The sequence below is a fragment of the Schistocerca nitens genome, chromosome 5, assembly GCF_023898315.1.
Source record: "Schistocerca nitens isolate TAMUIC-IGC-003100 chromosome 5, iqSchNite1.1, whole genome shotgun sequence".
Taxonomy (NCBI): Eukaryota; Metazoa; Arthropoda; class Insecta; order Orthoptera; family Acrididae; genus Schistocerca; species Schistocerca nitens.
The window spans coordinates 543,567,262-543,580,130 of NC_064618.1; the positions used below are offsets into that span (position 1 = coordinate 543,567,262).

General features: G+C 41.7%; 1 protein-coding gene across 1 annotated transcript in view; it reads right to left on the minus strand.

Annotated features, from left to right (window-relative positions):
• Positions 1-12,869, minus strand: part of LOC126260569 (glutamate receptor 1-like) — a 1,252,588-nt gene that overhangs the window by 251,751 nt on the left and 987,968 nt on the right. Inside the window, exon 10 of the mRNA XM_049957904.1 lies at positions 8,078-8,191. Coding sequence (XP_049813861.1) covers positions 8,078-8,191 — 114 coding nt within the window. The remainder of the gene's footprint in view (positions 1-8,077; positions 8,192-12,869) is intronic.

The window sequence follows — 12,869 nt, forward strand, 5'->3', positions numbered from 1 at the left end:
CGTAAGCCCGAAACATGTAAGGCAGTGTAAGATTAATAAATACAATGTTCAGAACTAATATGTGTTTATGGCTGCATCAACCTTGACACAATTACCTCTGCCTGCGAAAAAGAAGGATGGTTAGTGTTTGACAACTCTGGACCAGGAGAGCGCAAGAGACACTATTGGCTTAAAAGATATATTATTAATATGCATTACTTTTGTATATCTATTCTGTAGTTACGTTGCTAAGAACAGTTCGTAACATCATCATGTTTGATTTAGAAGATAAATTCCTTATCAAGACTGCATTTACACACAAACTTCAACATTATTGAAAATTTCATAAACGTGGAACGCTATCTTACTCGTTTTATGGTTCCTCCGTTCTGTTGATCATCACGTTATCTGTCGCGTGTTATAGTTTCCTGTATTTCGCTGTATTTTCACACATGGGACTTATTACGCAGTTTTTCTAAATTAAAACCGATCATGCTGGTAGAACGTCAGGCGTTAGTCAGTTCTGCCGCTGCTAGAAAGCTTTCGTTTGGAGACGGTAGAGGTGGAGTTGGTAATCAGTTCAAGATGCAAAGATTGCTCGTTGTGTGTTCTACGTCTACAAAACTCTTCCGAAACAAAAGTTTCTTGCGAAAACAACTTTAAGCAAAGTGTTCTAATCAATATTTGTTCGGGAGAGGATAGTGTATCGTTGGACGAGATTACTACACCTGTTACGTCACAGGCGAGATAACCGTATTGCTCCATGGAGCTATCAAGTGAAATTATTAAACGAATGTGTTATATCGCTACTACTCAGTTAAAAAGCCTATTTGGTCCGAATCGTTTTGTTACGTGTGTGTGCGGGGGATTGGTAATTTAATGGCTCGAGCGCGCGGAAGCTGAAATGCCTTCCATGTAAGTGCCCTGCTTTTATGAACAATCCGTGCCGGACCCTAAATTTCATAAACTCATTCGCTTGGACGCCAATGTTACTCACAGATAAAACTGTATTGTTACAGCCACTCAACGAATAACAGCAATTCTCTTCTGAAGTGTGCAGCATGCGAAAAAAAAGAGGAAAAAAGAAAGCTTTGTACAGTTTTATCCGTCCTAAAGTTGCTCTTTTTCTGAATTCTGTGCGTTGTTGCAGTTATGGTATCCATCTGTGGACTGGTGCAGTTATAGGACCCATGTCACAGGTGATACACGTCTTGCTCCGGTTGGGTAACTGCTACGTTAGGAATACGTGTGGTTATTCCCACAATGTAATGCCGACATTCATATGGGTGTGCGACAGGCCAAATAGGAAAAAGCCGAAGCATGGCAGCCACACACAAATTCTGAATCAAGTCATCACTGACATCTCTCTGGAGCCATGCAGTTGTTACACACAATTCGCTTGTCGTAAAACAAAGTTTTCGGAAACAAAGGGTTATGCAAGTTCGTAGTGTTTTTACATAAGTTTAATAAACAGAGCCGAAGCACATAACAGAGACATTAGTCATCAGTAATACATTCTCCCTCACTATTTACAATAGCCTATCAAGGCTGGTGTAACTTTTCGATTTCGCGGCTTTAGAAATAACTCGGTTTTGAGGCGAAGGGATCGTCGAGGCGTGTTCGGAAAGTGTTTTCATCCGGAAAATAAATTTCTTGAAGGTTGTTGGATACAGAGTGTGGAAAACGTGAAAAATCTGAGGGCGCCAGATCAGTTGAATAAGGTGGGTGCGGAATGACTTCGTAACACATATCCTGTATACTTATTCTTTTCTCAGTCTAACAGAATGCAGGCAGGCGCTATCATGAAGTAGCATCACTTCATGCAGTGTTCCTGCTCGTTGATCTTGGACTGCGTCTGCAAGAGGTCTCAGTTGTTAACAGCAAGTGACATCAAAAGAGATGGTTCCACCTGGGAAAGCAATTCGTGGTACACCACAACGTTGCTGTTCCACCAGGTGCACGTCATTATCTTTAGTCAATGCGCTCAAATCTTTGTACGGGGAATTGCTGCTTTGTATGGGCTCAGCCATTCCTTTCCTTTTCTTATCTTAGCAAGACGTCATTTTTCATCACCAATAGGAGAGAAATCGTCCGTGTCGTTCACGAGCCAATTGATGACAAACAAGCAGAGATGTATGCATGACCACCAGCTGATTTTTGTGATTTTGGCTTAGAGCATGCGGCACCCATACACTCTATTTTTGGACCTTTCCTATTGCACGTAAATGTCGCACGATGATTGAATGACCGCAGTTCATCGCATTTGCCGGTTCTCGAGTACAGCGAAGTGGATCATTACAGATGAATGCGTTCAAACGATCTTTATCATACCTCGGAAATCTTCCTGGAGGTCTTCCTGAACCAACGTCAAAACGATCCTCCTTAAAACGTGAAAACTATTTTCTTATCGTGCTCTGTCATATGGCGTTATCCCCATATATGATTCAAATGTTTCTGGCTGCCTACGCTGCTGTTAACCCTCCACTGAACTCAAACAGAAGCATATGTCGGAAATGTTATGGTTCCTCCACTTAGCATTCCATTTTCTAGCGTCCACAGCTCTACTCACTATTTCCAAACGACAAAATGTAAACTCGACTAGCAACAGTGACCTACAAAAAAATTGCAACGATAAATAAACTCATAGGAACGAAATACTAACATTCAAAACAAAAACGCTACGAACTTATGCGCAAACCTAATAATTCCAGTCCTACAAAGCACATAGAAAAATCGCTTTTCGTTCATACTGTAGCACAAAACGATTCTAGATTTTTCGGGCGAAATTTTCAGACCTCTTATTTATTGTACCTTCAAGCTATTTTTCATATATTTGATACAATACTTCAATTCTATTTATCCTGTGCCATTGACTGTAGACTTGGTTTGCCAAACGGCCTTAGATATCAACGGTTCATACAAATTCTTCATTTTTAGTTTCGTCCCGAAGTTCACATCTATTGCCAACTTGGCTAGCTAATAATCTTGAGCGTTTTTTGCTCCATGGCTTAATCATGCTACTGTTACCAAAAACAAGATAAATTTAAAATAAATTTATTGCCCGACAAGTGGTTTCATCCGAATAAAAATCATCACGTGAAAGTCAAAATTCGCCAACAGTACTTGTAGGAAGAAACCGGTTGTGGTGTGATAAACATAATTTAAATATCTTTATGGTGGGTTTTATTAGCATAAAGTTACCTAGTCCCAAATTAATTTGTATTAACGTACCCAGAACGATGATTTTGAATATTTCATAATGTAGAGTTTGCCATTTTGACTGTACATGACATTTTACCAATAGATACCATCGAGTGCATCATATAGTTGTATAAAAGAAAGCTCATACGTTATTGTATTTATATTGTGACTGCGTTTACGATTTTACGGTAAGCTGAAGCTAATTATAGCGAATACAAAAATAAATTTTTAGTCAAATGTAAGATGGCATTACAAAAGGAGAGATAACAGAAATGTCGCAGGTTTATATTCATTGTATTTCCTACGTAAATTTCAAATGTGAACTGAAGTTACATAACGAATACTCACTCTTAATAAATCTGTGCAGTCAGCTGTCACGTCCAATATTGAGCTATTTTTAAGTAGTTTTACTAATTTTACCGCCTTTATTGAGCCAGGTAGCTTATTTAAATACCTTCTGCCTGCTTCATATGGTGCACTCGTTGACCGTCTGAAGTTCAGTTCCGTTGTCTTATAAAGTAATGTTTTCTTCCTCGTACTGTAAGGTCAAGTACAGTGTGTGAACAAAAATATGGAAACTCCACAAACGCAAAACATTACCGTGCCTAATACGGTGTACGAAAACTGTTGGCATTCAAGGCAGCTTCCAGTCGCCTCAGAATAGATAAATACAGGTTCTGTACAACTTTCAAGGGAATCTTGTACCATTCTTTCTGCAAAATAGTGTGAACTTCCAGTAACGGTGATGGACGTGGATAGCGACCACTCACCATGCTCTCCAAAGTAGACTCCAAAGGCTCAATAATATTGAGGTTTGGTGATTTGTGGCCAGAGATGCGACAATTCATCAGTGTGCACACAAAAGCGGTCCTCCACGATGCAAATTGCGTGAACAAGGTCCTGTCGTCTCGTAACACAGAATCACCTTCGGGGACCGAACATTGTACCATGGGCTGGACCTGACCAGCCAAAATGATGACACAATCCTTGGCAGTAACGCCACCTTGCCACACTCTTGGGATGTAAATTCGCTCACAATTTGGAAAGACCAAATGACTTACTTTCACTGCTCCATAGTCCAGGTTTTGTGATTTCGGCACCGCGTTTACATATTACGGTATCTCTATCACTGATAAGTGGTTTTGTAATTCCAGCCAGCCCTGAAATTCCCAGCCGATGGAACGTTCTTCTTGTTGTTTTGTAGCTGACAGCATTCACGACTGCGACATTCTGTTCTGCAGTGACTTCTGCAGCCGTCGTCCTCTTATTTTTATCACAATTCTAATCTGTGATCGTCTGTCGTGATAACCCAGCATACACTTTTGTCTGCTTTGTGACTTAGCGATTATGTTTTCCCGTTTTCTCTACTGGTGGTATCACTTTTCTGTACGGTGTCTCTTGAAACACCAAACACTTCGGCTACATTGGTTACGAAAGCACCCATCATACGACCATCAACAATTTTGCCACGTTTGCATTCACTTAGTTACGACATAACGTAATCACCAAAAGACGTGACAGTGTTTTGACAACTAATGACACTTGAAACGTATTGAGGGTATAGCAACGGTGCTGTTCGTGGTTAAATACGAGGGCGGTTCAGAAAGTAACCTCCGATTGGTCACAGTGCGGGTTGTGGGGGGAGTAGCGACGCCATCTGTGCGTTCACGCACTCAACAGGTCAGTCGGCATCAAGCTGTGGTCGAGTGAACGTCGTACCTGCGCTAGTTTAGTTTTTGTGGCAGTTTGAAATGTGTGCTGCAATAGAAAACCCAGCCAAATGTGAAGTGCGTGCTGTCATAAGGTTTTTTACAGCCAAAGGATATTCTGCAGCAGCTATTCATCGTGAGCTTTGTGCCGTGTACGGACCAAGAGTTATGAATGAAGGAGTTGTCCATGAATGGGTACGTTTATTTAAAAGTGGACGAGAAAACGTTCATGATGAAGAGAGGAGTGGTAGACCATCATTGGTGACTGACGAACTCGTTCAGACAGTTGATGCAAATGTTCGTGAAAATCGACGTTTCTCAATGTCGGAGTTGTCTACTGGTTTTCCACAGATTTCTAAGACTCTCTTGTACGAGATAGTGACAGCAAGATTGGGTTACCGTAAGTTCTGTGCACGATGGGTGCCCAAAATTCTTACCGACCACCACAAAACTCAAAGAATGGCCTCTGCATTAGACTTTCTGTCACGTTATGAGGACGAAGGAGAACCATTGTTAAACAGAATCGTGACCGGTGACGAAACCTGGATTAAGTACGTCAACCCTGAGACAAAAGAACAATCAAAGATGTGGGCACATTCAAATTCGCCTACCAAACCAAGAAAAGCCTCGCAAGATTTTTCTGCCAGAAAACTGATGGCAACGGTGTTTTGGGACGCCAAAGGGGTGTTGTTGGTTGAATTCATGGAACGTGGTACGACCATTAATCAAGACGTGTACTGTGAAACAATAAAAAAGTTACGACGGGCTATACAGAACAAACGCCGTGGTATGCTGACTTCCGGTATCGTTTTTTTGCACGATAACGCCCGTCCTCACTCTGTTCGCAGAACAACGGCCCTTCTTGAGTCCTTCAAGTGGGACGTTATCAACCATCCACCTTACAGCCCAGACCTGGCGCCAAGTGATTATCACCTCTTCATGCATTTGAAGAAATGGCTCGGGTCACAGCGGTTTGATGACGACGAAGAGCTCAAAGATGCGGTCACAGGCTGGCTCCAGGCACAAGCGGGTGATTTTTATGCAGAAGGAATTTCATAGCTTGTGAAGAGATACGATAAGTGCCTCAATCGCTATGGAGACTATGTAGAAAAATAGTGCAAAGATGTAGTTGTAAGATGTATATATTAAAATATTTTTATTTAACTTGGTGTATTTTTGTAAATCAACCGGAGGTTACTTTCTGAACGGCCCTCGTACAACAGTGCAGTCTGTAGTTTTGGGTAGCATTTGCATTTATGTTTAAGTGTGCATTTCACACCGCGTTTCCATATTTTTGCCCCTCCCTGTTTCGTCTTATAAAGAAGACGGACTTTGTTTTGTTTCATTGACGTCATCATCTGATACCTGTGCTGCGAATAAACTCTCACAATGTGTTTAAAAACAATTTTCCATGAGACTGTGTCGATGTAGTTTTCGTAATACATCAGTAGACGTCCAAAGAAAGACATGTACGTGGGAAAGATTCTAAATCGGCATTTTTAAATAACAAAGTCAGTGATTTCATCAACACATTATCTCGAAAAACTGAACAAGAGATACAAAAACGTATGGTATTCCAAATAACAGTCAGTCACTCAATATTTATGACGGGTGAATTACTGTGATGCCTAAAAATACACGGAATCATCAGTACAATCTAAGACAAAAAACAAGATATTGACTTACTCAATTTGTGAAGCTCTTTTTCTTGAATAAATCATTCTGTTTTTCTGAATCTGAAATAATTTGTTTGTCTATATCTGTAAAATATGTCTACTGATTTCCGTCCCATTCGGATAGTTTCCTCGTGGTGCTTCGTTTTTTTTTTTTCGTGTTAGAGAGTATATAATGTCTTAGTCTAGTATTAATGTGATATTTATGTCACCTTTTTTAAATTAATGACTTGGGGCCGCGCGAGATAGTCCGCTGTCTAAGCGCCTTACCACGGTTCGAGCGGCTCCCCCCGTCGGAGTTTCGAGTCCTCCCTCGGGTATGTGTGTGTGTGTGTGTGTGTGTGTGTGTGTGTGTGTGTGTGTGTTGTCTTTAGTGTAGGTCAGTTTAACTTAGATGAAGCAGTGTGTGAGCCTAGGGACCAATGACCTAAGCCGTTTGGTCGCATAGGAACTTACCACCAAAATTACGAATGATTTGAAATCATTCTTAAAAGTATAAATATTCCCAAATTTATAGTGCTGTGCATAAGAAACAGTCGTAAAGTGGCTGGCAATCGTCAGAATTTATGAACTTCAGCTTTTACACACTTTGGGGCGTAATAGGAGCCAAAATTGAAAGGTAATAATTGAAGTGTAATATCAGTTTCTTCGTAGTAAAAATTAATACCTGAGGTCTGTAACCAATAATTAAAGTTAATTATCTAACAGCGTCAAGTCGTTCCAGCTGAAGCATACACTGTATCCTCGATAGCGATATGTTGCTATGGGACGCGTCTGTATTTGACATTTCTGTACATTTGTGGTCAGTCTGCATTGAAGGTTTACATTTGTAGAGGTCAAACTGTCTTGAACGTTTTACGTGTGTGGTAGTAATAGTGAGTTACCAAAATGAGATTTCTACTTTGCAGCGGAGTGTGAGCTGATATGAAAATTCCCAGAAGATTAAAACTGTGTGCCCGACCGAGACTCTAAGTCGGGACCTTCGCCTTTCGCGGGTAAGTGCTCTACCAACTGAGCTACCCCAGCACGACTCACGCCCCGTCTTCACAGTCAGCTGTCTTATAACTAATCATTCTAACCATGGCAGTGTATTCATTTTGTGAAGAGGCAAAACTGATGTTTCTGTTGAGCCTTGCAAACTATAATGCAAACAAAAATGTATTAAAGTGCGTTTTCCAGACAGAATACGACTGTGTTATTATCGTTTTATTACTGTGTCACTGAGGTACTATCCATAGCGCGTCAAATGGTGGATCAAGGCAGACTGATTTGCTCGTGCATATGACAATAAGTAATGTATTATGCAGGCTATCTAAGAAGGTCCATGTACCACCATACGATATGCCGTCGTACCAAGCGGTACAACTCGTGGTACGACGTGGAGGATACTCCACGGGCAGTGTATATCCGCGTATCATCCTCAACGTGTGCCAGGTCTTTTGTCTGCCAGTAATCGACCAGGGAAGAACTTTGGACAAGTCACACAATGAAAACAGAACAGAGAAGTAAGCTCACCACAATGGTGGTGACGATGTACGTCTTGTTCCTGTATATACTGGAGCCGGGCCAGGGACGCACGTACTTGGCCGCCACCTCCGACAGGCCCGTCTGGTCCGACCACTCCGCCACCTGTCAAAATAAAACATCTTTGTGGTCATCTCCTTTCCGTACGTTGGTTACACAGCAGAATCTCATATACTATTTAGATGAACTGGACATAAATACATTCTAAAATAAAAAAGAAAACGACGTACCACGAAGGATTTATCCGAATGGGACGGAAGTCGTTCGATGTGATGTATACATGTACTGGCAAACGAATGATTTCAGTTTCAAAAAAATTATATGTTTTATTCGAGAAAAATAGCTTCAGAAATTGAGCAAGTCAATAGCGTGTTGCTCCACATCTGACCCTTATACAAGCATTTATTTGGCTTTGTATTCACTGATATGGTTGTCGGATGTCCTCCTAAGGGATATTGTGACAAATTCTGTCCAACGTGCGCTTTCGATCGTCAAAAATCACCAAGTGTTTCAAGGGCCATGCCCATAATACTCCGAACATTCTCAATTGAGGAGAGAAGCGGATACCTTGCTGGCCAAGGTAAGGTTTGACAAGCACGAAGACAAGCAAGAGAAACTATCTTCGTGCACGGTATTGGTGCCAGAGCCTGCAATCGTGTCTTTCTAAGCGGGAAAAGCGCCCAAACCCTGGCATTCGCAGACTCAATTCCAATAAAACTATCGTTTCGTTCTGCTTTCCAATCGTCATGTACCGCTGCGCCTTTACCAACACATTCCACCAACCTTATACCTACACACCCTCCCAAAGACACTTCAACTGCCCTCTCCTCTCAGATTATTAACTCCGCCCCGCCATTTGCCGATCCTGTCAGCCATTTTCCTTCCTATATCCATAATTGAAACAGACGACTTGGGACGTCAGCTAGTATAATATATGTTAAAAATTACGATATTCCTCTAGCTGTATTAAGGTGTTCGTTTTATTGGCAATTAGTTTCGATGTTGTTACAGCACCATCTTCAGGCCCATACTTGTTGACAGCAACCGTATGTGTCTAACACTGGTTCAAATGGTTCAAATGGCTCTGAGCACTATGGGACTTAACATCTGTGGTCATCAGTCCCCTAGAACTTAGAACTACTTAAACCTAACTGACCTAAGGACATCACACACATCCATGCCCGAGGCAGGATTCGAACCTGCGACCGTAGCAGTCCCGCGGTTCCGGACTGAGCGCCTAGAACCGCTAGACCACCGCGGCCGGCTAACACTGGTAGTCAGTGGTGAGACAGGCGTGTTCCATCCGGAAGGCAGGTAGTAACTGATACCAGATGGTAACTGACATCAGTTACTACCTGCCTTCCGCATGGAACACGCCTGTCTCACCACTGACTACCAGTGTTAGACACATACGGTTGCTGTCAACAAGTATGGGCCTGAAGATGGTGCTGTAACAACATCGAAACTAATTGCCAATAAAACGAACACCTTAATACAGCTAGAGGAATATCGTAATTTTTAACATATATGAGCCATTTAGTCCACCCCACCTTTTTCACCTCTTCAGGGCTTCCTCTCCCTCCCATCCCTACGTTTCCGTACCCCCTTCTTCTTACCATTTGTCTTTATTTCCCCACCCCACCAAGTTTTCCTACAACTATTACTGTAGTCACCAATTGCCCTCTATTCCACCTCTTTTTCTATCCCAACAGCCACTCTTATCCCATCTCTCATATGTACCATTCCTCCATCCTTGTAACACCATATTCCCACCATTCTCACCGGCCAACATTTCCCCCTTCAACAACAGACTCCATATTCCACGGCAGGTCTTTTCGGTTCTTAGCTACAGAAAAGTGCTTCATTTAAATATTAGTGTTTCGGTATCTGGTTATAAATGTATTTAAGTGTGCGCTTATTGCTTGTCGTTTTACCTTTTATTATTACTCTTTTAACTACCAGTGCAAGACATCATACGTCTATTATATCACAAAACTTTCAATTAATTTTTCCGCTATAAGAATGTTTTATATTAAATGTAAATATATCCCCTGTTCGTTTCTTGTTTCTTTTTCATCTAATTAGTTTTCTTCTGCCAGCTGGAGATACCTGGCAGTCAGCGATTTTTAATCCTGACGACGCTGGCGAAGCTAGCCTTCGAAAGGCCCAGAATTTTATTCGTTTGACGCAGCTTAAAAAAACAGTATGATTTTACGCATGCCGCTGCGAAAGATACCGAGGACATAGCATTCTATGCGCTTTTCCTCGGAGCTATTAGTATCTAAAGACATTTAGATAGTTTGGTGGAGTATTAATTGCAAAAGAAAAGCACTGTAAAACACATCTCTGGAGGAAACGGGTTCGAGTCTCTGTCAGAGGCAGAGTTTTGAAACTTATTTCTGTGAAAGATGACGGGTCAAAGCGATACACAGGTTTCCTCAGCAATGCGCTGTTTCTTATACTGACAGAAGAAATGGATAGCAACCGGTGAATTGCTTAATATTCTACTGGAAAATATTCTGTGCTGTTTTCAGCATTAAATGGAAGAACAAATAAAGTGGCAGGATTTATTCCGCGAGTAAGTGGTTAACATTTTCTAGACCTCCTGCGATACGTGCGCTAACTTGTCATCGCGAACAGATCTAATACGTCCCGTAATTGTTGTTGTAGACGCAACTGTCGTTCCATAGATCCATACTGAGGGGATTTAGACCATTTCATAAGAATACATAACATGTTAACTGAAGATTCGGCATGTTGGTGTTCCTTCCAAAGATCCTGAGTGGAAAAATCCTCAGGGATGTGTCATAAGAAATATTTGAAATATACAGTGGTGTGCCAAACTCAAGGACGAAAGCAACTTTTGCATGATGTGTCCGTGACGAGTAACATAGCGCGATGAAACTAGGATCTCACTTAGAAAAAACTGCAAGAGAATAGTACATAAAGCAACTGGATGAAAGACGAAATGAGGCGAAAACGAATGATACTTTCATTCAGAGACAAAAATTACACCTAAGTCACCTTGATTTATGATGGTCCCGTGGATATTACAAAGTCAGGACACGTTTATTAATAGGGTGTATGATCACCACATGAGAGCAATGTGCTACGTGCTTATACAGGGTGGTCCATTGATCGTGACCGGGCCACGTATCTCACGAAATAAGCGTCAAACGAAAAAACTACAAAGAACTAAACGACTAGCTTGAATGAGAAACCAGATGGCGCTATGGTTGGCCCGCTAGATGGCGCTGCCATATGTCAAACGGATATCAACAGCGTTTTTTAAATAGACACACCCATTTTTTTACATATTCGTGTAGTATCTAAAGAAATATGAATGTTTAAGTTGCCCCAATTTTTTCGCTTTGTGATAGATGGCACTGTAATAGTCACAAACATATGGCTCACAATTTTAGACGAACAGTTGGTAACAGGTAGGTTTTTTAAATTAAAATACAGAACCCAGATACGTTTGAACATTTTATTTCGGTTGTTCCAAGGTGATACATGTGCCTTTGTGAACTTATCATTTCTGAGATCGCATGCTGTTACAGCGTGATTACCTGTAAATACCACATTAATGCAATAATTGCTCAAAGTGATGTCCGTCAACCTCAATGCATTTGGCAATACATGTAACGACATTCCCCTCAATAGCGAATAGTTCGCCTTCAGTAATGTTCGCACTTGCCTTGATAATGCGTTGACGCATGTTGTCAGGCGTTGTCGGTGGATCACGATAGCAAATATCCTTCAACTTTCCTCACAGAAAGAAATCCGGGGACGTCAGATCTGGTGAACGTGCGGGCCATGGTATGATGCTTCAACGACCAATCCACTTGTCATGAAATTTGCTATTCAATTCCGCTTCAACCGCACGCAAGCTATGTGCCGGATATCCATCATGTTGGAAGTACATAGCCATTCTGTAATCTAGTGAAACATCTTGTAGTAACATCGGTAGAACGTTACGTTGGAAATCAACATACATTGCACCATTTAGATTGCCATCGATAAAATGGGGGCCAATTATCCTTCCTCCCACAATGCCGCACCATACTTTAACCCACCAAGGTCGCTGATGTTCCACTTGTCGCAGCCATCGTAGATTTTCCGCTGCCCAATAGCGCATATTATGCCGGTTTACGTTACCGCTTTTTGTGAATGACGCTTCATCGCTAATAGAACGCGTGCAAAAAATCTGTCATCGTCCCGTAATTTCTCTTGTGCCCAGTGGCAGAACTGTACACGACGTTCAAAGTCGTTGCCATGCAATTCCTGGCGCATAGAAATATGGTACGGGTGCAATCGAGGTTGATGTAGCATTCTTAACACTGACGTTTCTGAGATTCTCGATTCTCGGGCAATTTGTCTGTTACCGATCTGCGGATTAGCCCCGACAGCAGCTGAAACACACCTACTTGGGCATCATCGTTTGTTGCAGGTCGTCGCTGACGTTTCACATGTGGCTGAACACTTCCTGTTTCCTTAAATTACGTAACTATCCGGCGAACGTTCCGGACATTTGGATGATGTCGTCCAGGATAACGAGCAGCATACATAGCACACGCCCGTTAGGCATTTTGATCAGAATTACGATACATCAACACGATATCGACCTTTTCCGCAAATGGTAAACGGTCCATTTTAACACGGGTACTGAATCACGAAGCAAATACCGCCCGCACTGGCGCAATGTTACGTGATACCACTTACTTGTACGTTTGTGACTGTTACAGCGCCATCTATCACAAAACGAAATAAGTGGGCCAACTAA